Source organism: Syngnathus typhle, linkage group LG18, assembly GCF_033458585.1.
Source record: "Syngnathus typhle isolate RoL2023-S1 ecotype Sweden linkage group LG18, RoL_Styp_1.0, whole genome shotgun sequence".
In the NCBI taxonomy this organism is placed as follows: domain Eukaryota; kingdom Metazoa; phylum Chordata; class Actinopteri; order Syngnathiformes; family Syngnathidae; genus Syngnathus; species Syngnathus typhle.
This window is the reverse complement of record NC_083755.1, coordinates 3,498,029-3,523,200: the sequence shown is the minus strand read 5'-3', so window position 1 is coordinate 3,523,200 and position 25,172 is coordinate 3,498,029. Positions and strand designations below refer to the sequence as shown.

General features: G+C 49.0%; 1 protein-coding gene across 2 annotated transcripts in view; it reads left to right on the top strand.

Moving 5' to 3' along the window:
* Positions 1-24,535, top strand: part of LOC133171406 (adenosine kinase-like) — a 28,990-nt gene extending 4,455 nt beyond the window's left edge. For both annotated transcript variants that reach the window (XM_061304761.1, XM_061304760.1), the window contains exons 4-11: positions 1,001-1,079; positions 8,570-8,742; positions 9,496-9,604; positions 19,224-19,394; positions 20,951-20,986; positions 22,227-22,341; positions 24,062-24,148; positions 24,207-24,535. In XM_061304761.1, the coding sequence (XP_061160745.1) occupies positions 1,001-1,079; positions 8,570-8,742; positions 9,496-9,604; positions 19,224-19,394; positions 20,951-20,986; positions 22,227-22,341; positions 24,062-24,148; positions 24,207-24,331 (895 nt within the window). In that variant the 3' untranslated portion in view covers positions 24,332-24,535. The remainder of the gene's footprint in view (positions 1-1,000; positions 1,080-8,569; positions 8,743-9,495; positions 9,605-19,223; positions 19,395-20,950; positions 20,987-22,226; positions 22,342-24,061; positions 24,149-24,206) is intronic.
* The last annotated feature ends 637 nt before the right edge of the window (positions 24,536-25,172 follow it).

Genomic DNA, 25,172 nt, shown 5'->3' with positions numbered 1-25,172 from the left:
CTAGTGTTGGATCACATGTTGGTTGTGGGTGTCTCCAGGCAGCTGCTCCCTTTTCGGACGGGATTTTCGAGCCCCCCCTCTCCCCTGCACTGAAAGGTGGAGCAAATATTTCCAGGAAGGAGACGGGAAAAGAGAGGGGGGGGGGGTCCTCAGAAGCAGATTCAAAATGACTTCTGGAGTTCTTTGGCAGCCTCCATGTTATGAACACCCACCATGCTTTTTAATTCCTCCTTTGTCAAGAAATCATAACAGGTGTCTGGCCCCCCCCTTCCCGCCTCGCCGCCTGGTTAGCTTATTTTCTACTCACATGGAAACTTTTTTAGAAACGTATCCCGGTCTCCTTCGAGCGCCCCGAGACACGATATGAAGACTTCCTTTGAAGCCTTTAAAGGTTACTTTCACACTCGCTCCAAACTCTCGCCATGGTACATTAAGACACGGCCAGAATTTGGAGCGCCGAGCGGATTATTTTGCTCGTCAATTGCGGGAACAAATCGAAACAGCAGCTGCATCGCTGGCCATGTAACCCAATACAGGATCGTGTTTTCTGTTGGCTTGTGAAGTAGATCAGTCAGGTCCTGGCAAAATGTTCATTTCATAGCAAAATCGCACACGGGTTTCACAGCTTCGGTTCTTTTGCCGATTGGGGTTCACTCGAGCGTCACAGCAGCCTGTTTACAAAAGTGCTTCTCATGTGTTTATTTTCTTAGCGTTTGTTCAAGAAGCAAAAGGAAAAGTGCAGCGGAGGCTGTGACTCCGCAGCACGCTCCAAGCCGTGTTTATTTGTCCTGCCCGTGGAATTCCAAGCCTGCGTAAAAAAAGAGCCTAAAAAGGCAACGCCGCTTGACTCCGTGTTTAGACAAGCGCCCATGCTTGTGATGTACACCTTCTCCTAACAAGTGCAATTTCACGCCACCTGGGCCCGTCAGTCGGCCGATTGAAAATGGCCGCCGTTAGTGTGTGACTATTAAAATGAGACCAATTGTGCTTCCTTTTTCAGGTTTGAAGAAATTGTCAAGAGGAAAGAAGTTGAATATCACGCCGGCGGTTCCACGCAGAACTCGGTGAAAATCGCCCAGGTTAGTCTGTGTAATTCACCCGAGGTGTCAAAACCAGAATGATTGCCTCCGTCCTGCAAATAGTGTTTTCATTCCAATCCAAACAAATCAGCATCATTGCTTCATTTGCAACAAAGAGACAAATGACTTGGCGAACGTGTCAGCGACCCTTTCGGCTTTTCTTGATTGATTCCGATTTTCTGCAGCGTTTGCAGTACGTGTCATCCATTTACAGCCACGTCTTGATTACCGTTTGGAAAGAAGAGGGGGGGTGGGGGGCTCTCTGTTGAGCTTATGATGCCTGTTGAACATTTCCTCAGACCCGCTCGATTGCAGAAGGGCCGAACGGGGGCCCGGCTAATTGGAAACGCATGTGTCTCACCCAAAGTTGGATTTAAAAAGCAGAGCAATCCCCAAGTTTTTTCGGAAATGGGAGGTCTGATGTCTCATTGACTTATTTCTCCGGGTGAAAACACGCCATGAGCTAATGTTTGCCTTTTCTAGCTGGTTCGCTTAAACAAATAAAGAGCAGTGACGGGCTAAATGGAGAAATTCCTGCGCCTGGTACCACTTAGCCAACAAGAGGAGAAAGAGTGGCGCTTTTGTGTCCATCCAGCGCTCGTCGCTAAAAGAGCCCATTAGGCCTTTTTCCCTTCTTCCTTGCGCCTAATGACGCCTGTTAGGACACGCACTCCTCGCGACTGGACATTGGGTATTAGCGACTCGGGTCTCGCTAAGAGCCCCGACCTTGCACCTTAATCATCCAGCGGCGGAAATGTTAGCCGCCGCGCTATTAAAGCTCTCGCTCGTCTTTCGCTTCTCAAAAATAGCTTCGTGTTTATTATTTTAGCACACTGAGCGGCACGCTAAATTATAGTCGGTGACATTTCGCCACACACGAAGCAATAAAAAAAGAAAAAATGGCCAAAAAGAAGAGAAAAATTGGATAATAAGAAATCATTTGGAGTGTCAAGCATGATGAAGTGTCACCACAATTGATATCAGTGATTACGCAATGATGGATTGATTTTTTTATTTTTTTTTGTATTTTTTTTTAGCATCATCAAGTGTGTCTGACAGTAAAATTTATCAGGCGCATTTCTGTCCTGTGTTGCTCAGCAACAAGAGAGGAAAAACACTTTGAGTTGAAAGCATCATATTTTTCCCCTTCTCTTCAGGAAACAAAGCACAGCCTGCAATTACCGTCACCGTTTCTCCCTCCCGAGTTCAAAAGTTTAGCGAGTCGTCGTGACGTGCCAGGCACTAAATGAAATCCAAATGAGATATTTGTTTTATGTTTGGATGGAAAAACTGACAAGGGTCTGGAACACAGTACCGCGCCCGTTCAACGTATCCACAGCTGTTTTGTTTAGCGCATAAAAATGCCCACAACAGTTTTGAGTCGATTCAGACCCGACTGGCCAAGATGGAAAATGCGGAGGTGAGGGCACAGCGGATGCAGAAGAAAAAGCTGCGGCACAGTCACAGACAGACAGACACTAATGGTAACGCCACTTAGCGCTGCTCTTGACATCCGCCGCCCACGCCACCATCGAGCAATGAAGGGGGGCGGGCGGGGGCTGCAGGCCCGAAGAGTCGGAAAGACTCTGCCAAAACAGCGCATGGCCCTCACATATAAATTGCATCATTAACATCGGCGAGATTATTCCGAGCTCTCCCACCGGCTTTATGGCAGCAACGGCAAGAGCAGCAGCTCAACTTAGCGACTTGACACTCTGCAGACGTGCGACTCTCTGGAGCAGATCCGCGGGCTGGGGGGGGGGAGACAGGAAAGGAGCTGTGGGGGTCTCATGTGCTGCTATTCTTACCGAAGCTCTTCAACAAACTCAGGGAAAAAAGGACCCGAGGCTTATTACATGCTAGAAATTTTGCAAAAACCTTGCAGCCAGTTTTTTGTTTTTAATGCAAAAACAAACAAAAAAAATATTCCTTGCGTGCCAAATGATACTCGATGGTACTAAGTACATTGTAGTGCATAGATCCGCAGGCAATTAACTTGTGATTACCATCCGAGGTGAGGGTCAACCTCAGAGTTAAAGGTTGAAGCAGCAAACATTGTATGAGCCCCTTTCCCCACCTCATGGGGAGTGTACATAAAAGCCCTGGGCAATTATTTTTTGATGAACATCCTCGCGTGTGATGAATGTGGGATCCCCCCCACCGCCCGCCCGCCCCCCTGCCTGCGTACTGTCCGGCTTCTGCTTAGCGTGCAAGTTCCCTTTTCACCTGAACAAATGGCTCCTTTGCACAAAAAGTGCCAAGCTTTTACTTTTACTGGAAGGTGAGCCGAGCAGTCTGCAGTCAAGGCAGCCAAAAATGGGGGAGGGGTTGGGGCGGGGGCGAAAAGCGTTGAGTATCAATCATTTCATTTTCTGACAAGAATCGGATGTGTCATAAACCTATCGGTGCCCTCTTCTGTAATTAGCCAGTCGTGAGAACCGTAAGCCATTTATTTTGCTGGGAATGTCAACTACTTAGCTGTAAAGTAATAAAAGTTAATTGGCAAGGGCGCTTCCAAAGCCGCCATGTTATTTCCTTGATGTTTCCTAAATGTCGGTATCACGCCATACGATGTAATTAGCCGGCTGTGAGAACGGGAGCCGCCCCGGCAAAGCCGAGCTGCTTCGATGACGACAATTGTCCATGTTGGTGGCAAGAAAATTGGACATCGACTCTTCCTTTGAAAAAGTTAAGGTGACCCGGGTTTCAAATTAGGCTCAGTTAGGTTTCAGTTCTTCGTCCCTCGAATTCGTCGCACTAATAACAGTGCTAATGTTTTTTTGTACTTGTCTGACACTTGAAGATGCTGAGGGGTACGCACCCGGCCCGTCATTATCGAGCGCCGCACGGGGAATGCGGTATCGCAACCTCAAACAGCCTGCGGGATTAGCGGCTGCCGATGAGCTGTCAGCGGTTTTGTCGGCTGCAATAATAGCCGAGCGGCGCGCAACAATGACGCCGTCTGTCTGGTGTAATTGTCGCCTGCGCCGGCGGCGAGGATTATGACAGCCCCTCGCGTAAAAAAAACACACAAAAAAAATGGCCGCGTTCACGTCTTTCGTGTTGATTCGCATCCCTCCGCCAATTAAGATAATATGTCATCATTAGAGTTGGAATTTAGCACCGTGAGGGTCCGGCATCATTGTGCAGCTATTTAAGGTTTCCCTCTCAAATTAGGGTTGAGGTTTTGAAGCCTGGGTTAAAATTTGGGCTTTGTTTACAACACGTCAATATGGCCCGGAGGCTATTTTTGGCCTTATCGTGCTTTCCTGGAGGAGAATAACAGGGAGGGGTGGCGGGAGCAAAACCTGAAGGACTTTCTTTTGTGTTCATAAACATGGCTGTCACTAAGCAAGTCATGACAGATTCCACCCTGGTAATTGTGTAATTACAGATGGGGCTGTCTGCCCAACTGGCTGACTTTAACTAGGACACGTCGTGCTCGCCTCTCCACAACAAAAAGCGAAGCGTCGTCACAGCCACTTCAGCGCCGAGTGGGCGGGAGAATGAAAAGACGGAGCAGGGGAAAAAACCCAAAACAAATCCAGAGTGGAGGCTGAGCCAAAAGGGAGGCCTGCATTCATCGGGCCATTCCTCCGCTCGAGCACAGAAACAAACGCGCTTGACTTAGTTCTACTTCAATGTCCATCCGACTCTGATCCCCAAATCTAACTTCAAATTCATCTGAGCTGTAAGAATAAAATTTCTGCATAGCAGTATGTGGTAGCAGAAGATTTGCTAAGACAAATGTGTACGCGAGTATGTTTGCATCCCACCATCTGTGGCCGGCCGGCGTGGACTATTTCCACACGCGTGGCTCCATATGGCATCGACTCACTGTACATAAACAGAACACTCGCGCTGCAAACAGACCTTTTGAGCAGAATGAATTTTGTCACGCCGCTATGAAAATGGCACACGTTGAGACGTCGGCAAAGTGGGCGTTTTGCCTGACCGAAAGGATGAACGCTATAAACGATGCGGTAAAAACTTGTTTCAGCGTCTGGAATAAGCTAAGCTAAACATGTTACTGCTAAGCACCGCTTTGGCAGCTGTTTGCAATTTTCCAGGAGAAAAGCACCGGGGGGGCAGCTTTTCCCGTCGTCCGCCATTAGAACGCCGTCTTAGAGTGTGCAACGATCACTATTAACTGTCAAGTGCGCATTAAAGGGAATAATAGCCGCACGTGGCCTTACTTGTATATATTATTTATCCTCTGCAAAAAAACGATTGCAGCTGCGGTCATTTTGAAACTCTTGTTAGATTATCTTTTCTTCAGTCCGGCTCCAATGATTATTTTTTTAAGCACTCGAAGGATGCTAGTTTCGCGATCCCAAAAGTCAAGATGTGTTTATTCAAATGAGCTCTTTCACACCCTCGGCGGCAAATATTTGAGTTGAGCCCGGCTGCGTTTTCAGAGCACCAAGCGACTGGCTCGTAACGCTTAAGCGCCGCTCGGAGCGCGCTCGTAATTACTCCCACGAAGGACTTGTTGTCTTGTACTCCACTCCCTCTCGCGGCGCGGCGCTCTCCCCCGTCGACGTTTATTGACCTTTTAGGAGAGATTTGCGCAACACTTGGAGCGTATACTCCGGCGCTGCTGCGGCACGGCCTCGCTTCTTCTCTTGAAGAATTGCGGGTCTGCGCAGCAGCGGCCAACGAGTCGCCGTCCAGCTGCCAAAGCCAACAGGAGGCGCTGCGGCAAGAAGAAAAATAATGAAAAAATGTGCACTTTACAGTCCATTTGCTGGCTGAAAAAAACCTCTTGCTGTTTTTTGCTGCCACGAATTGGCAGCCAGACAAACATCTGATTTGTATTGTTTTTTTTTTTTTAGGGGTTGCGGCTCGGGTAAGGGTTTGAGGTCAGCTTTCAGTTAGCGCTAGGGTCGACGTCTAACCATAGTAGGGTAATTAAGTTTGAGAAAAAAGAAAAGGCACTGTCCAGAATCGCTTGTTGTAGTCGAGGTCATCGTAGTCACAAAAAAAAGGTCAGCCGGGTCATCCCGCCACCGCAGTCAAGTTTTCCAGTGCTTGCTCTAATGGGAGAGCACACATGAATGTGATCAAATTCACTTTTTGGCAGACGGACGGCCTCGCTGGCGCACGCAGCAATCATGGAAATAGCAACAGCATGATTCACTCGGCTTCCATGGAGCGCATTGTCTTCTCCTGGCCGTCCGCAAAGTCGCAGAATTGGCACGGCGGCGACGGCGGGTGTCGTATCTGGCGAGGGTCGCTCATTTTTCGGCGAGCGTTTGCAAATGCTCTCGTCTTACCTTAACATGCCAGGCGTTAAGTAGGTCAGTAACGTTTCCATCGCTCTTTTGTAAAACACGCAGGACGCTCGGGGCCCCGCGTCGGCCGCCGGCCAAGCGCAATAACGGCAAGCGGGCCGAGTCGGATGACATTGTTATTGCAGCCCTTCCTGGGAACGTGCGGCGGGCTGAAAATCTATATTTTGATTTATAGCGCCGTCTGAATTTACGCCCGGAGCCTTCCGCCGAGGGGCCGAGCGTCGGCGAGCAGGAGGGCCCCCGCGTCATCTGCTGTAACCAAACGGAGGGTTCCCCTCTTGAGAATGTGCACCTGTAGCAGGATATTGCATTTCTGGAAGCCACTCGAGAAATGCCTTCAAGAGGCTTTCACCAAAAGTTAAACCGATACCATGAAATATTGAAGTATGGTCTTTCCAGGCAGTGTGTCATGCTCAACATTTGTCTTTGGATGGATGGAGCCTCTTCCATTTGTTTGACGCAAGTGCTGTGATTTACCAGAGGGGAGTCCAGAGGGGTGCCTTAACCCGAGCAGAATTACGACAGCTTTGTAGTAATCGCCGCTCGTCCTTTATTATCCGCTTGGAGTGATGATACGAATTCCCTTCTTTATGCTTTGCTATTAACAGCCATATTTTTCACCAGAGACCAGGCGGCGGCTAATTTATCACTCGTGCGGGAGGAGTGTTGAGGTGATGGATGATGGATGGCTTTGGCGGCGTTGCCTGGCGCATCTTCACACCAGCCAAAAGGAATCTGGAAGGTTATCGCAGCAACGGTTTCTCCCCTCCAGAAAAATGCAAAAATGTATTCTGACTAATGCACAATTGGTTGAGTCTGGTTTTAATGGCACAACGTTGCCGGCTGATTGAATGGCGGGTGTCTCAAGGTCAGCCGGGAGCTCAGAGCTTTTTTTTTTTTTTTTTTTCTGCTTACCTGTGCAGACTAATGCAAGCGGAGAAGCTCATCGTTGATATTTCCGTCCGCAGAAGTCTGCAGAGGACATAAAGGCGCCCGTAACTGGATAGCGGCATGCGTTTTCTTTTTTAGCAGGAGCCCCCAATAAAAATAAAGCGGCCTTCTCAGTTCAGGTGCAGGCCATCGTCAAAGTTGCTTCCCACGCACCCGACCGAGTGTCCGTGAGATGGAAACCTGCTAGAGTCATTTCCAATGTATTATTGGAGCTACAGGCAGAATTTCCAAATGACAGCAATTTTGAAAGGCGGAAACTTTCCGTAGGAATCGATGAGCATTTTTTGGGATAAATCTGGAGTAAAGCAAGAATTTACCAAATTGAAGGTTGCGTAAGCAGAGCGCTCTGTTCCGGTTAAGTGTTTATATTCATCCTCCAAAGTGATTCATTTCTGTAATTCCCCCCCGTGGAATGCTTCCAATTTGGAATGTTTCCCAAATTGCCTTTCTTTAACTTCCCATGGAAATTTACATTCAGTCGTTTTCCGCCCTAAAAGCAACATTACCGCGCCTCATCTGTGAATGGAGAAGGATTGTCTCCGGGGTGGAAATGTCTGTCCATTTATATTTTCAGACATTTTCTTCTTATCTATTGCCGATTTGCTTTTATTAGTGGAGGAAGGCAGCTTCTGGCAATAAGCACAAGTGTGTGTGTGTGTGTGTGTTTGTCAAGCTTTTTCTCTGCGTGGGCGCACCGTGTACTCATGCGCGTGTTAGTGTATGTGCGCTTGTTAACGACCCTGCAAAATGACAAGCTGAGTTGGCAGTGAGAGTACAGCCGAGGGTCAAATAGAGAGAGAGGAAGAGGAGGAGGAGGAGGAGAAGAAGGGCGCTGCTGTGATTCACCACGCTGTCATCTGAGGGACATGGGGGGGCATGTATTCCCACCTGAGCGGCCGCTCGCTCGGCACATGTCGTTATTTACAGCCTAACCTTGGAGCTCATCACAGCGACGGCAAAATCAGATTGGACTTGACGTGTACCCGAGCCGCTGACCTTGATAAGTGCCAGGCGCCCGCAGCAAGGAAGGTTAGAGCGGCAGCAGAAGAAGAAGAAGAAGAGTGCACGATTATGTCCAGCACTTTCCACACCATTCACATGTGCAACCTTTGGGAGCTTTGATTTTAAAAATCCCACACATTATCGTAGGACTCTTGGAAGGCTTGAGCGTATGCAAAATGTACTAAAATGTACCACCGTAAGTGTAAAAAAAATAAAAATTGAGGGTGTTTGTTTTTACCCCAGTGGATGATCCAGAAGCCCCACAAGGTGGCGACCTTCTTCGGCTGCATCGGCACCGACCGCTTCGGCGAGATTCTGAAGAAGAAGTCGGAGGAGGCGCACGTGGACGCCCGCTACTACGAGCAGAGTTGCGAGCCCACCGGCACCTGCGCCGCCTGCATCACCGGCGACAACCGGTGAGCACCCCCCGTTTGTCACAAATGACAGGAACACGCCAAAAAATCACTCAACTATAAATGAGTTGAAAGGGAAATTGCTCAGTGTTGGCTTGTCAGCCAGCGAGTGCGTCAGCGACCCAACTTGTCTGATGTCAAGTCGTGAAAAGGTCACGCGGTGCCTTCGGGGAGTCTGGCGGCGGAATATTTCTTGTTGCTCAGACGGCGCCAAAGGTCGCCCGGCCCATGGTTGTCAATGACTTCCAATCGGATGCCGATTGGACTCGAGTCCAAACTCGACAACAAAGATGGAGTCGTGAGAAATTAGTTTGAAGTCCCGGTCAGAATTTTTGCGATCAGTCAGCTCTGCCTGCACTCATTGAAATGGGCTCAGTGCAGCCAGCGCTTTTGTGTCGCAGCACCTGCTCTCCTCTCATCGAGGAGCTCAGATTGTGGCACTCGCTCGCTCATAAAGAGGCCACCCGCCCGTCCGTCCGCTACCTAATGGCCCGTGTTAACATAATGCCACCTGCCTCCCTTTTGATAGCCGCCACTCCCAGCTAACCACCGCCATCAGCACTCACAAGCAACTTGGCCTGCATGTTTTTTTTTTTTCCAACCCTCACAGTTCTGCCTTGGCCATGCATGTGATACAAAAACCCACAAATATGAGACTTTTCCAGAAATGCACTGATTTGAAAATATGGAAGCTGTCAATATGAAGTAGGCCTGAAGTGGTCTAACTGAGTCCGGTGTGTGTGTCCTCCTGTACAGGTCCCTAGTGGCCAACCTGGCGGCAGCGCAATGCTACAAGAAGGAGCAGCATCTGGACCTGGATAGCAACTGGGACCTGGTGACCAAAGCCAAGGTCTACTACATTGCAGTAAGTGGCACCATCACCCCTCACCATCCTTTTAGCCTTGACGTCTCATTAGCAAGCAAGTCACATTCTCTGTCTTCATCATCATGGCTGGTGGCGGAAGCCAAGAGAGCAGGCAAGCAGCGAGCGAGCGCTGGCGGTTCCCACAAAGAGCGAGAATGTTGAAACGCTGCCAAATACTGGGTGGCAGGCCGTTGCTAGGAAATGGGGCTCCTTAGGCAAGGCGTTGCACAAAGAGGAATAACAAAGGCGGGAGAGGATGGGAAAGGGGCGGAGAGGACGGGGCGGGGGGAGAAGAACTTACACTCGCTAACAGACTGGAGACTGACGGGCATAATAAACACGTTTGATGCTTGTGTGTCCAAACTAGATCAGGAGACAAAAGGTGATGATGGCCTTGTTTTGAGATTTCACACCCATTCTGTATCGCAACACGTTGTTTTGACGTGTGACGCCCGAGTTTATTCCTCCTCGTAAAATATATCGATATTGCGTTATGGCCATCCAAATAGAGAACCCGTGAAATCCCCAATTGTCGCAAAAATGCACCCGAACAGAAAATGATAGCGATGTTTCCCCACAGGCTTAGCGGAGGCTAATGAAATCGATAGTGTGCCCTCGAGATGCAAGAATACGAGACATGCCGAAATTGCGTTCGGGTCCCGGCCCTGCGCGAAAGGTCAGAGCGGTAGGCTGACGTGTTGACGCATTGTGGGGAGTGACTCTAATTGCTCGGGATCATGTCTTCATGCTGGCCCAGTTAGCCTTCCTCCCTAACTCCCTCCCTCCCGTCCTTCTTCTCAATGCCACTCACCCCCCCCCCCCCCCTCTAATGTGGAATCATCATGTTCTTTTATCCACTCTGCAGCATCACCGCTCCCGCCACCGCCTTGTTTTTCTTCCCACTGAGCGCTTTGCCCTGTAATTTGATCTCCTCCCGCTGGATGCATCCTTCAACTTGTCACTTTGCATTAACTTGCCATGCAACGGGAACAGTGGAAATATTCAAAAGATTTTTATTTTTTATTGTAAAACAAACAGTGCACCTTCCGGTCACAGGCGGGTTGATGATGGAGAGGGAGGGCGCCAGACAATTGGCTGTAAAAAGGCACCGTTAATTACCGACGGGCGCAGATGGTCCAAAATGAGCCAAGGAGAGATGGAGGAGACGCTGTGCGCCCTCTGCCAACTGGCCAACAACAAAACCTCCACAATCAATTGGCTGTCCCCTAGCAGGATGAAACTGTTTTTTTTTCTCTCTTGCCATTCAATACATGTCTCATCATGATGTAATGACTCTGATAAATTACGAGCGTCGTTAATATTGCACTTCAAGTGTTCTTATTCTTCAAGAATGCAAAATGGACATCGATCTGTTTACGAGCGGGCGATCCGAAGCGGGGCGAGCGTCCTCAAGCTGACCTTGAGCTTCCTCACCGCTGCTGTTTATCTGCAGCTTTGCTTTTTCCTCCCGCCTCTTCCTTCTTCCTCACTACTCACACTGCGCCACCCCGTGCAAAGCACCCCCCCCATCAGTCCTTACACATTGCTCGGGAGGGATCACGAGGCAAAATGCAGGAAGGGAAGGAGGGGGGAAAAATGGAGGGCGGGGGGCGGTCAAAAACTGGCAGCGTCCCCGCTTTGTTTGCAGGCGATCACTTACAATGGCGCTCGGCCGCCAATCCCAATCCGAGCCGCATTTTGGTGCCAGGTTTGACTTGTGGCCAGGCTTATTAAATACATTTGTACATCAATTCATCTTCCAAGCCACTCTCCCGAGGGTCAGCGTTCCCCTCGTGTTGTCGAGCTGCTCGGAGGGATTGTGAGTTTTTCTCCCGCCCTTTTCTCAGCCCCTGCCAGACAGCCGTGAAACACGTTCTGGATCACCAGATTAAACCGTGCGCTTTATCGCAACATGAAACGTCGTCATAATATTTAGTCACACCCCTGTTGCTCAGGCATAATATTAAAATTTTACATTTGTGTATCAATACAGTCATATTTTGCTTCATCTAAAATGTACCCTCATTTGGCAACAAAACGATAAAAAAGTAAAATAACGATATTTTAGCGATATTTTGTCCGGCGCCCCCCTCTGGAGCTCTGGGGGAGCGGCACCCTTTTCGTCAAGCTGACACTTTAGTCAATTGCATGCGATTATCCTTCCCTAATTGCCGGCACGCAAGTCTTGTGAATCCTTGACGACGGCGGCGCCGTCCCGATCGTTCGGCATGTGTGGCCAATTATGGAATTTCAATCAAGTCTAATAAGAGGCGCTCGGCCGTCGAGTGTCTGTCTTTCCGCGCCAGTGAGCTGCCTTCGTGAGGGGGGGGGGCGTCATTGCGCCTGGTCTGCACCTGCCTAATTGAGTGGTAATGAGCTGTCGGGGTGCGAGGGTAGGTGGGCGGGTCTCCCCCAACCCGACCGAGTAAGAGTGAGCACGAGCTTGCGCTAGCTAGGCTTACCACTGGTAGAAAGTAACGACTTCATTTTTCTTGTGCATCTGAGTTTAGTTTTCTTGTAACTTTTCCATTTTTATTCCCGCTAAGTTTCCATTTTCCAAACTTGGATATCTGCATGTCGACTCTGGCTTCACCTCGTCGCCCTCCCTCGGCGGCCTCCGCATCGACAACTCATGCTACCTCTGAGAATCGCCCCCCGCCCGTCTGCCCTAATTGAATAGACTTGAGTAATTATTTGTCGAGGCGAGGGAAAATAAAGAGCCACTTGGCGGCGGCGAATAATGCCTGATGGCCACGTGTTGATACTCTCACCAGGGAGTGCGGCCAACCCGCTTGAGTGTCTGATTAACATTCACTCTGCGGTGTTTGACGTCTCCTGGGCAAAAAGATGGAGGCTTAGAGTGCCGAGCCGCCCTTTTTTTTTTTTTATTATGGCGCCTGAGCCTCGATGGAATCAATACCAGGCGGCGACATTTGGCTCCTCCCACTTGCACAGTGAAGGCATGTTTAAGAGCATCCATCGAAAAAATCTCATGTTTACTTGTTAAAAGAAATTTAAAAAGGAAACATTTTAAAATAGAAGTACTTGGAGTACATAATGAACAATTTTGTGGCTGCGGCTTTGAGCAGTCGTTGATTGATGTGGCTCGTCTTCACTCATGACGTGTGCGTGCGTGCAAGTGCCTAGCAGATGTTCAACTTGTGATTATTCCTCTCTATTTATTTTCTTCCTAGCATTCCTGCTTTGTTTACGTTCTGCCACGAGAACAACCCCCCCCCACTGCCAGTTTGGCCTCCCTCCATCGGCAAGCGCCAATCCTTTTCATCGACTTTCTCCTTCTTTTTTGTGCGGCTTTTGAGGAGAAGCGATGGCCTCGTAACGTTTACAAGCGCTCCATCGACTTAGCGTAGCCGCTCATTACCCGGCAGTACATTACTTTGTGTTGTTAACGCCAAGTCGGAGGTTGACCCGACGTTTATACCTCTTAACCTTTTTCCCCTGACGTCTTTGAAGGCATCTTGAGTGGAGGAGGATGACATTTTTGCTCTGTTGTCATGGAGACTGCTCACATGCCACCATGTGACTAAATATAGCGCCTCGGGTGTTTTTTTTCTTTTTCTTTCTTCCCGATGGGATGAGAACACACTGTCGATGTACTTGAGCGGCACACACACACACACACACACACACGCGCTGGCATTACAAATTTAGCCAAAGCTTCAAGGGGCGGTATAAGTATTTGGATGCCTGGCCGTGAAACTCGAGCTCGTAGAAACGGAGTAGGCAAAAGTATTCGCCGGCCTTGCCCTCCAAAACTATTTTTTCAAATGCAAAGCACGTCAACTGAGAAATTGTTTTCAGAAATGTTTGTTCTTAGCGGCTCGGGAGGCTTCACGGATTTTTGTCCTGGAACATTTGGACAATTTGGAAAGTGTCAAAAATAACATCTCGTACTAACAAGTCGCCTGTGATCTACTTTCCATGTGTTGCACTCTGTTCGGACCCGAGCGAAATAAAGTTTTTCTTAATTATTCTTCAGAAGCCATTTTGAGGGTCAGCTCAAAATGATCGGTCCAAACATTTGCACACCGGCAGAGTTATGCAACAACTCTCAGCGACTCCTCTCGCCCTCCTTTCCGGTTGTGTCGATGGCCGGAGCCTTGAGGGACGTTCCCATTAGCACCCGACATGGTGGCCGCATCCCTCCGAACGAGATTGCCGGCCGCCGTAAATACAAAACAGACCTCGAGTCCTTTTTGAAGCTTGCTATGTGCGTGTCTTTGTTGCAGATGCCGTGGCGCAATCGTAGAGGGGAGGGGTGGCGGTGGGCAATCAAAACAATAACAACGGCCCAGTTTTGACAAAGCCTTCCTCCCGGCCCTCCATTGTCACAAGATGCAAGCTGACTCATGCACACAAGAAGGGCATGCATCCACGCAAGCGAGGGCGGCTAAAATTAAACAAAAAAAGGGACAAAAAGTGATTAATTACATAGCATTGCTATTTATTTCTTGAATCGGCTCGGAGCCACATGCTAAGTTGACGCCAATTTAGCATGCATCTTGATGTCATCGTTCAATGGGCCGTTACATTTTGCGGACTTTGGGCCCCTGAGCCATAGGTTGCCCACCCTCACTTTAATTATTAAATGAAAATCCACCGCTCCACACGAGTTTTTCCTCCCCTCAGAAACGGCTGGATTGATTATTTCCCATTGCCGACGGAGAAATAACGCCTCCCTCTAATTGGTTTGCAGCAGACTGCGGAGCTCGTTTGGACGCTGGCAGGCATCCATCGCACGTGCCAATTAGTCACCTCCGGAGGAAAATGAGTGAGGTTGATGTCCCGTGCCGTCCGCACCGCTGATGGGACGGATTGGGTCGGGCCGTCCAGTAGAGGGCGCGCCATCGAGCCAAGCCATCTCCCTCTTGACACGCGGCGCTTCAAGTATGACCAAAGCAGATTAATGCCCGGAAAAATACCCTTTCATTGACGCCCTGAGAAAGGCTAATGATGATTGAACGGCGCCGGAAGAAGTCGTGCGGCATCATCCCGCCGTGTGAGCGAGCGCCGTGGCCATTTGCATTGCGCCAAATCAAATTTTATTGATCGAGTTGGCCCAGGCGCCGCCTCGATGCTCCTCAATAAGGGGGTGTCCTGCGGCTAATGGCCGTCGTCTCCCCGCGGGCCCGATGACACGCTCGCTTCACCGGCAAACTCGCCGGCCAATTAGCGAGCGGGAAAGTCGATAATTGGGATGGTAACACTCGCCGGCCACGCTGACAAATTTTATTGCAGAGAGAAAATGTTCATCCAAATTAGTATGCGTTGATATTCGTCCCACCCTCGTTGCCATGGCGCGAATAATCAACATTTGTCCTGAACAGCGGCAGGCCTCCCGACTAACTGACTCCCTCTCTACCAATCACCTGCCTTTACATTTTCCGCATGGAAAATTCCAGCGTGACGAAAAGTAGAGTGGCTGAGGAGAAATAAGTTTTCTCAGTGAGCGGAAAGTTGAAAAAAATAACGCTTTCCTTTGATTTTCTACTCGGTGCACTTTCCAGCGAATTTCCTGGAGTGATAAGAGCTTAGCCAATGTAATCCTCGCAGGACCTTTCTCTGGCATGCCAGAAATCAAGAAAGCTTTTTCCCGAACACACCAATGTGTCAGGGGAAGAAAAAAAATCTCAATCAACAATACACTAAAATTCAAATGTTACCGTAGAATTTCAAACAAAATGAAACAATAATAATTCCAAATGGCTTTTTGTAAACCTTGTCAGCAGATGAAACTACTCACTTTCCCGGTCCGTTTTCGCGCTTCCATTTTGTATGACAATGCTGAAAACAGAGCAACCTCCTCCAAAGTCTCGGAGAGGCCATTGACTCGACAAAGGGATGCCATGCGGCAATTGAGCCCGCAGTGCTCTTTAAGTGCTCAGCGCCGATGGCCCCCGCGCTCTTCCAAACATGACATATTTATGATGGCGCTTGTTTAACCTCATTTCTAATCAAATGGCAGAGGTTCAAGGAGACTTACCCTGCTTTGAGCCGTGATTTACTTCCCGCCGGGCACCTCCACGAACGCCGCGCCGGATTTATTTGCTCGTTGTAGCTAAATCGGTCAATCGCTGCATTTTTTAAAAAAAATTGTCAGGATTGTTAACAACACTTTTATGCATTACAAAGACTTTCAAATAAGTTTTAGGACAAAAAGTCATTTTTGATGCCTGAGTTTTTAATGTTAGCTCGGGAGCTTTTCATTTTAAGGAAACAGTCGTGAATGCGGCCGCACTCCCGTCACGCAAAAAAACGAGATGTGATCAAGTTGACGACACGTGGTTACAAGGTGCACTCCGTCTTCCTCCCCCTCCCTCCCCTTCTTTGAGCAAAGGCTCCGTTCTGGATCTAATCCCTGCCATCGATCAGACTTTGTTTACTCTGACATGGTCTCTCTCTTCTGCCCCAATTAGAAGGCAACTATTTCTCTTCAAGTGGCTCTTTTTCATGCGGCGGCTTGTTTCATTTTGAGAGCTCATTCCATCAAAATAACACAATGAAAAAGTGTGCATTTCCAATTTTTGACTTTTTGTTTCTTTCGGGGACGCTAAAAAGCTTACGTGGTTTGCTTTCGGTGGCTACGCCGAGGCCTCGTGAAATTAAAACCCAATTATTCACCCTTTAATGTCTTTGGCACAGCAGCCTGATGCCTGAAAGATCCAAATTCCACGAACTGTCGCCGGGTGGCTAATTCTTTTTATTTGGCCCGCCCGCGGCACTCTGGAGCGGGAGGGAACATTCTGCCACAAATATTTGAGCGCTTTTATAGAGGGGAGGAAGTCAACACCATAAATAGAAAGAAAAAAAAATCCTCCACTAAAAACCGCTTGGGCCCCTCTTGAATATTCCCCCCCCCCCCCCCCCCCAAAAAAAACCATTGCATAGGCCTCAGCTTGATGTGATTTTAGGCCCACCGCTTTCAAGGAAATTGGACTTAAGGTATGAAAGTTCACACTTCTTGCCTGCGGGCAATCGATTTTTCTCTTTGGCCTTTTTTTTCCCCCCGTTTTCTTTCCCCCTTTCCTGCTCTCTCTGCAGAGCCGCACTTGCTGCTTGTTGTGAGCGTAAAACACGCTGTTAGTGTCGGCGAGGTCGAAAACCTCAGCTTGACTCGGGCGTAAATTAAATCATTTTTTGGGAGCAAAGATCGGCAAATGCGGTTCAGGAAATGTACAGCGAGTCGACGCTCAATTAGAAAGGGCTGCTAAGCAATTTCGGAAGCCTTGGCTCACTTTTTGGCAACCCACTTTATTCCAGTTAGTGACTATTCGTGACCTCCCTTTGCATTTTTGAGTTGATTCTTTTATTTGTGTTGACATTTTGAAATGCTCTCACCCCACCTTAGCGCTTAGTGTCGAATAAATGAGACGTGAAGCTAAACCAGCTTTAGGCTTGACATTTCCAGTTGGGCAGCTAAATTCCACAGGACGGACGGGTTTCGTCCTGGGAATGGTCTGGTGGAACCAAAATGTCGCCAATCCTGTCCGTCCGTCTTTTTGGGGCACCGTTTTGGGTGGGTCTTGCTTTTAAATTGGATGTTGCTACGTGAACGTGTCTCCGCTCGCAACCGAACCAGTCCATCTTGCGACATCGACACCTTTTCACCGCTCCTTAATGGACAGCTTACTTAGCAAACTTCGGGGGGAGGGGGGGTCAAGTTTAAAGGTGGCGGATGTCCATCAGTCAGTCAGGTGAGGAAAAGAGGCTCCTTTGTTGAAATGCTGCAGCATGTGGCCCAGCACCAATTAGGTGGAACACTTCATCTTTTTTCAATACAAACAGTCTGAGTGTATTCTTAGCTTGACAGCCAGCCTTCAGCCAGTCGTGAGCGAGGCCGCTCCCCTCACCTTCTCCCGCTGCGTCAATGTAATCTGGCAGATGGAGAGTATTTGCAAAGGGGAGGGGGGGGTACATTTCAAGGTGGGTGTAGAAACGTGGATCAAATTAACTCTTTGGGGCCTTCCAGCAATCACAGCTTTGTTATTTTAGGCTCTCGGGCAAAGCCAAACTGGATTCGATGGCTCGGCCAATTACCTGTAATTTTCCAGGCCGCTGCGCCGGCTTTCGCCGGGCCGACAGCAAACACTGGAGCACTGTCCTCCTTTGGCTCCGTGGCAGAATTTGACCTCGAGTGACCCCCGGCCGACTGCTTTGCATCCATCGCGGTGACACCTTTTGGAAATATTTGCTGAAATCCCGGGGGGGGGGGGGGGGGGAGTCCTCGTTTTTAATTCCAAACTGGTGAGGTAAGAGTTGCCCCCTAATATCAATATCGGACGTTTCAGGAGAGCCTTGAGCAGGTCGCTTCAGTCATCAGTGGCGAGCAATTCTGCGGCTAGGTCGTCGGCTACAATCGGCTTTACGCAATCGGCGGCGACAATCTGATAAGCCGGAGCAAAACACGACTCCCGGACGGGAACCGAGAGGCAGATGTTATCGGCGGCTTGCGAAAATGTCGACTTCATGCTCGTCGCCGGCACAAATGAGACACTGACGCTTTGAAAGCGGCCCCCCCGCTATCCTCGCCACTCCATCCCACGCCCCGGCAACGCCGCTGAAGACTTTACCATGTTCCAGTTCACGGCCGGTTGCGGATTCAAACTGGAATTTTAGTCGCAACCATGGGACTTTTGAATCCGCCTCGCCGCTACCTTGATTTGAAAGGCAGCCAAGGCATCTTGCATCCTCATTGCGCTGTGATGACTTTCCACTTCCACGATAAAAAGTCAAAGAAGCTCTTTGGGGCATTAGTTCATGTGCAGTATTTTCAATCTTAACTTGTGAGAAATGTGGCGTCATGCTTCTGGCCGAGGGGAAGTCACTTTTTCAAAGTTCACAGGCCCTCAGGATATTGAAGGCAGCCTTTGATCAGCTTGTTTGGAAGCGGCGGTGTCAGGAGACAATCTCCGTTGGCACGCGGCGAAAGAAACATGTCAAGGTTGCCGACGAGCCGTTAGCGCGCCGCGACTTCCCGCCTTTTGTCTTCTTTCAGACAGATGCTACCTGACGAGTCTTTGCCGTCGTGACCGTGTCGTCGTATTAGCTTGCGGCTTTTAATTGAGCGCCGGCAGCCCGACCCCCGGAGAAAGTAGGCAGGATTAAATGGATCAGTTGAAAGTCTTCCTTATTGGCTTCGGTGTTATCGAGCGGCCGACTGGTTTTACAGAGCGGCTCGTCGCTAGAAAACAAGGTCAAGCAGATCCGTATCAAAGCGGGGCAGCACTTCTGTGTCGGGTTTCCACCCGAAACTTAAAACTGTTTTCTTGCCCGATTTGTATGCCACTCACACAATGAGCGACGGCGCTTCTCTTGTTTCTCAGTAAGGGGAGTCCACACCGGACTTTTGTTCAGCCATCATCGGATACGAGCGCGTTGTTTCCCCACCGCAGGCTTTGTCCCAAATTGACTGCCCCCCAACCCCCTTGCCTTCTTTCCATTCAATAATTCCACCCACAAATTGGCACTTCAAATGTTTTACTCTGTGGCGGCCATTCTGGATCGTGTTACACCAATTTGTAAATGGAGCAACGCTCTGAATTGAAAAATGTCAAATGGCTCATTTTGAAATGCAAAATGGTCGCTGTGGTCTTTTCAGGGCTTTTTCCTGACCGTGTCTCCGGAGTCCATGCTGAAGGTGGCCAAGCATGCCTCGCAAAACAACAAACTCTTCTGCATAAACCTGTCGGCGCCTTTCATCTGTCAGTTTTTCAACGCCGCCATGATGGAGCTCATGCCTTACGTGGACATCCTGTTTGGTAACGAGACGGTGAGTCTTTTCCTCGCAAGCCCAAAAGAAAGTCAACTCTCAAAGTTGAGTGCACACAGCCGGAAGAAAACTCTGATTTATGGCTTGCTCTAGCACTTTGCCTCCCTGCTAATTGCTCCGAGCCTCCCGAAGTGTGTTTTGCAAACGCTGCGTGTTTTGCGCAGTCTGCGGCCACCGTAGCGCTTTGCCTCCACAAGCTCATTATTGACTTGAATGATTGGGGATAATTGCCCGTTTGCAGACGGATTCATGTCGGAACGCTTCTCCGGAAACCAAAATAGGCGCCGAGGCGGACGACTTGCCTGACACGGGAACAACCATCCCTTTCTATTTTTTTTGTTTTAGCGGCAGGAGTTAATACGGCCCCCGACGAGAGAAATGATTACCGGCCGTAAAATTAGCAACGATTTAGCAACGTGCTCTCTTGAGCGTAGGACATAAAGCAGCAGCGCACAAAAGAAGGGCAGCGGCCATGGAAGCGTTGCGCTCGGCTTTGCGCTCTTTGAGACAAACGGGACCGTCGTTACAGAATTGATCTCCCCGACTGATTGGCCTTCTTAATGTTTGCGTGCCATTTATCTATATTGCTGCTGGGATGAAAAGTAGCTTCGCTCATGAACCAAATTTCTCGCTCCCAAATATTGCACCAATTTAATAGGAACTCTGGCCCGGTTGTCTCGCTTTGATTTGAGCGCACAATCAGTGCAGGGCTGTTTTGAAACGGGAGCCGTGCTAATTTCAAGCTGTCCCCTTCACAGCTCAGCTGGAACAAAAACTAAAGAGCCCACGTTCCCATACGGGTGCCTTTCAAAGTCCGTGTGACCGCACAAGGGGGTCGAGGCACTAAACGGGAATTGGCAGAGCCGTCACAAGGTGTCATTGAACCTAGCCAGCCCGCTTTTAATTGAAGCGGCTCTCGCATTCTCCGAGATGAGTCACCGGCCAGGAGAAGGCCTGCCGACCTTAGTTGTGACGTGCAGTTATGGAGCCACATGAGTCACACGGCATATTAGCGAGATCATTAGTTAAATGGAAGAGGAAAAAAAACCAACAACAACACACAGCCTGCTCTGGTGGGTTTTGTCCATGCCAGAAAGACGACAAAGAGCAGTTTGAGAAATTTCAGACCTTGCAGTGCTGCAAGAAAAGATGGCCGACTTCCTACGTCTTCTCGGCCATTTGGTGTTTGCTTATCTTCGATACGTTTTGCAGTCTTTGGAAGATGAACTTATGAAGGCTTCCTTTGCTGACACATATGGTATGTTGGCAAAAAGTCAAGTGAAGAGTTGCGCTCCCCTCGCTCATTTGTCTGCCCATGAAATTGTGGATTATTAGCTTAAGCGTGCTGAAAATAGCCCGAGGATCGTTTAATCCGATGACAACGTCAACGTTCTCAGTGCGCCTTCTGATGCCTTTTTAGACACTTTGTTGCAAGACACACACACACACACACGAGGCTCATGATTTCTACAATTCTTTATTTTTGTACCTTTGGTATTTATTGTCATTTGATTTTCTGTAATGTATAGCTTGATGTTTTTTCTCTGTGTCTGCAGGAGGCGGCCACGTTCGCAAAGCAGCTGGACTTCCAGGTGAGTCGTCGGCAAGCGACACGCCGACGTGCCGACGCTTCCTCCTTTCGTCTTGATTTCTGCTGATAATGAAGTTCTTTTTTGGACAGTGATTGATGCGCTATTAGACTCGCCGGGCCTCACTGCTGTTGCCATGGCAATTGGGCAGTTGTCATGGTTTCTTTGTTCAGCTGCCTCCCTCTCTCTCTCTCTCTCTCTCCTTTTCTCTGCATCTCTCTCTCTCTGTGTCGTGACGCACCCTTGCTCGCCCGACATCGTGTACAGATGTTCTTTATTGAAATTTTTTTTTTTTTTTTTAAGAGACGACGGATCGAGCAAGCCGTTTTTTTTTCCATAAGTCGCCAAGGAGCAATGGCACGCAATAACCGAACACCGTTTTTTTGACAGAAATAGAAACAAAAATAACACTATCCTATTTCTTAAATATTTGTTTTTAACTTGATGTCATTGTTTTTAAGCTGAAGCTACGCACCACCTGCCAATGCCTCGCTATGCCCCCCCCCCCCCCCCCCCCCAAGCACCTTTTTTATGGTGGGCACATAAAAGCGAAGGGCGACAACGTGCCGAAGCCTCATGTGCTGGTGCGCTGGTGCGTCGGCTGTCTGGCGAAGCGCTTCTACGCAGTCACGCTGACAAATTGCTTTCTTCTCCCCCCTCGCAGCGCCGCGCCGCGTCCTTAGCTTGGCTCGCAAACAGCCTCGGCATTAACCTCACCATTAGCACTTACTTAGAGCGTTACGCCCGCTTTTCCTCAGCCTCCGCGGACCTCTCGGGGCTGATTAAATGACACTTGGAAAGCGTTTAGAGGTGGAAAAGCTCAACAGCACGCCATTTTTTGGGGGTTTGTTTTTGGAGGACCCTCCCCTCTACTGGGTTGAGGGTGCTTCATCACTCCCCGCCTTTGGGCTGCCGTGCTTGTAAATCACGACGAGTTAATAATAAAGCAACACGGCTTTTTCTCAACAGTTTTTCAGCGTCGCCGTCAAAAGGCAAGCGTACTGCATTTTTATGAAAAGTTGAACGTCAAAAAAAAACCACACAAGTAATGAAAGAATTCAGTCACTTTTGTTCACTGACTGCGCAAAGCTTTTTTTTTTTTTCCAAGGAATTGGCATCAATAGTGCGTGCTTGTTTTAGCCACCCACTCACAGCTTCTGTGATCATTTCCTCGTATTGATCCTCGGCACTTGATGAATTTCCGCTGCTTGGGCAGCTCGTTAATTTGGATATTTGTTTGCAGACGGATGACATCGGCGAGATCGCCAGGCTGGCCAGAAACCTGCCCAAGGACAACCCAGCCAGGCCCAGGGTGGTGGTCTTCACGCAGGGCAAGGACGACACCGTGGCCACCGCCGGTAGATACCCAAAACTGCTTCCACTGAGATTGACGTGTTTATTTTCCTTTCCTAATATTTACGAGCCATTCTAATTCGTCCCAATACTTTCGCCCAACCGCAATACTTTTGCCCCACTCGCGGTCGCGCGTCTACGTCCACGACAGATGCGTGGCCTCAAAAGATGGCCGACACGGAAGAGGCCGCTGCAGCCGTCAGGCGTCCTCCACTTTGAAGTTGCACTATTGACACCAGATGTCCAAAAAAAAGGAATCGACACGCCGGCAAGTACTTCACAATACTTGAACGCACTCCAGATATTTTTTTCCAAGGCCTCTTTTCTTTTAGGCTAGTTTTTTTTTTTTTTCTTTAACTGCGGCTCTCCTTGCCCGTATGCAAGGGCATCGGCGTACCTTAATCGCTTAAAGGATCGAAGGGGAAGGACGTTACCCGCGCCCCATTAGCCGAAATCAATTAGCGGCAAAAAAAGTTATGCTGGCACGGCACGTTGAAATGTTTTCTCTCACGTCTCGTCTTTCTGGATACGCCTTGGCGAGGCTCCTCGTGCCGGCGGTTGCGGTAATTACAGGCATGTGTAATGTTTTCAAGTTGACGCCGCCGCAGAGAAGCCGATTCAGTGTCGACTCCTTTCCCAACGTTTCGCTTTTGCCAAGGAGGCGATTTCTTCCTCTCGCTGCGTTTCCATTTTTTTTTTTTTTTGGCCGCCGCGCAACGGGAAGCGTTCCAGAAAAAGAGGAAGAAGTTTCTCACACAGAGGGTGTTGTTCAACTGTGCAGTTCCAGACAAAGGTGAAAAAGACGCCTTGACCAAACGTGTTTTTGTTTCAAGGTTAAAAGTAAGACAATCATTTTGTGGAAGCTGTGCACTTACTGGAGCATCTGCGCTGCACGTTCATCCGCTTTGTTCGCCGCCGGTTGGAGCTTTTGAAAAGAACGCTTCCTATTAAAGGGCTTAATTGAAACTAATTTCAAAGAGAGTCCTGTTGAAAGACCTTCTCTGTGTTAATCGGCACCACACAAGAGGCTTAATGAGGCGATTAGGAGAAGACGCACAATTCCGTTGTCAGCGGTGACATGACAAAAGCCACACGTGTGACATGACGGTCGTACGAAAAAAAAAAAAAGTCCTATGAAAAAAACTATTCTCTATGACACTGATAAAGGCTGACTCGTCGATTAAATAATTCCAGTCAGGCTATTAATAAATTAGGAGTTTGATATGGACAATTAGTTTGAGGGGCTTCCTGCCACGGGTCAAAATCGACGGCAAGCATAAAAAGCGTCGACTTTGTCTCTTTTGAGCGTGACGGTATTGGTTGTGTCCAAATGATTTGGAGAGGGGCCGCGACACGCTACTCGTCAGCCCGCTCCTCTTCTTGGGTTGCTATTTGTCATCAATGTGCCAGGAAGGGGGAAAAAAAAACCCGTTAAGAGTGCGATGAATCGCCAGCGCCTGACTGCCGAATAGAAAGAGATTATTGTGTTGATTTAAGAACATTGTGTCGTGTTGGTGTGTGTTTTGCCCCGCAGGAAAACGACACCAATTTCGCAAGGCTGATTCTTGAGTCTATAGACATTGGCTAAAAATAAATAAAACAAATAGTAAAACTAGATCTTATTTAACACGTCTGTTATTTTGCCCAGCACACCTGTTGTTGTTGTTTTTTTGGTTGTTTTTTTGACAAGAACTAAATGCGAGATGGGGGTTTTTTTGTTCGCAGGTGAGAAGGTGACCATGTTCCCCGTGCTGGACATCGACCAGAACCACATTGTGGACACAAACGGAGCTGGAGACGCCTTTGTCGGAGGTACGCTGGAATTCTTTTTTATAAATACGGTGTGCGAAGTGCATTCTTTACTTGTCAGGGTTCCTGTCAGCGCTGGTCCAGGAGCATCCCCTGGAGGAGTGCATCCGAGCGGGACACTACGCCGCCAATGTCATCATCCGCCGAGTGGGCTGCACCTTCCCGGAAAAGCCCGACTTTCACTAGACCAATACGCTCGTGCATGCGTGCGTGCGTGAGCCTCGGGATTTTATGTACGTACGTCGTTTTTATTTTCTACTCACAGTAAGCATCCTGGGAGCAAGCGCTAATAAATGTCCACCCAATGGTGCTTTTGAGTCAAACTCTTGAGTGTACGCAAAACTCCCAAGTAGAACCACATCTGTTTAAATAAAATAAACCTCAAAAGCCGCTTCTTCCGCACAGATGAGTCCTGAAAAGGTGGGGGGGGGGTGTTGGGAGGGAGGAAGGAAGCGGGAAGGGGGGGTGCGCATTTGTGATTGGGCAAGATGGCCACTCACATGGCAGCTGGCTCATTGGCCTCCTTCAAAATGACAGATGGCAAAAGACAAACACCGACAAGGGAGGCAGACATGATCAAGTCATGACAATGGAGGCACCTTTTTTCCTTCCTCTGCGCCGCTCTCACTTTCTCAGTTGAACTTCTTGCCTCGCTCCATTAACCCGAGCGGTGGAGCCATTGCAGTTCTTACGCTCAATGTGCTACCAAAATGTGGGGCACCCTCTCGAAAAAAAGTTGTGCAAATGTGGTATTTTCATTCATTTCAATGGGGAAAGTTGATTTGATTTACAAATGATGTGCATTATCAACTTGGAGACTGGCTGTGAGACCCTCAGCAGATGGGCACCAGTGTTTGTGTGGTAGTTGGCAAGGACATGCTCATCCATTTGGAATGATGATGGAGGAGCCGCCGGGGCCCCTGGCTTGACATTGATGGGGAAACCCGGCAGCCCCCTTCTTTTCTTTGAGTCTGTCCACCTGCCCCCCACTGGCGGCAGTCGCACGTCGGATTTGCGGCTAATTAAC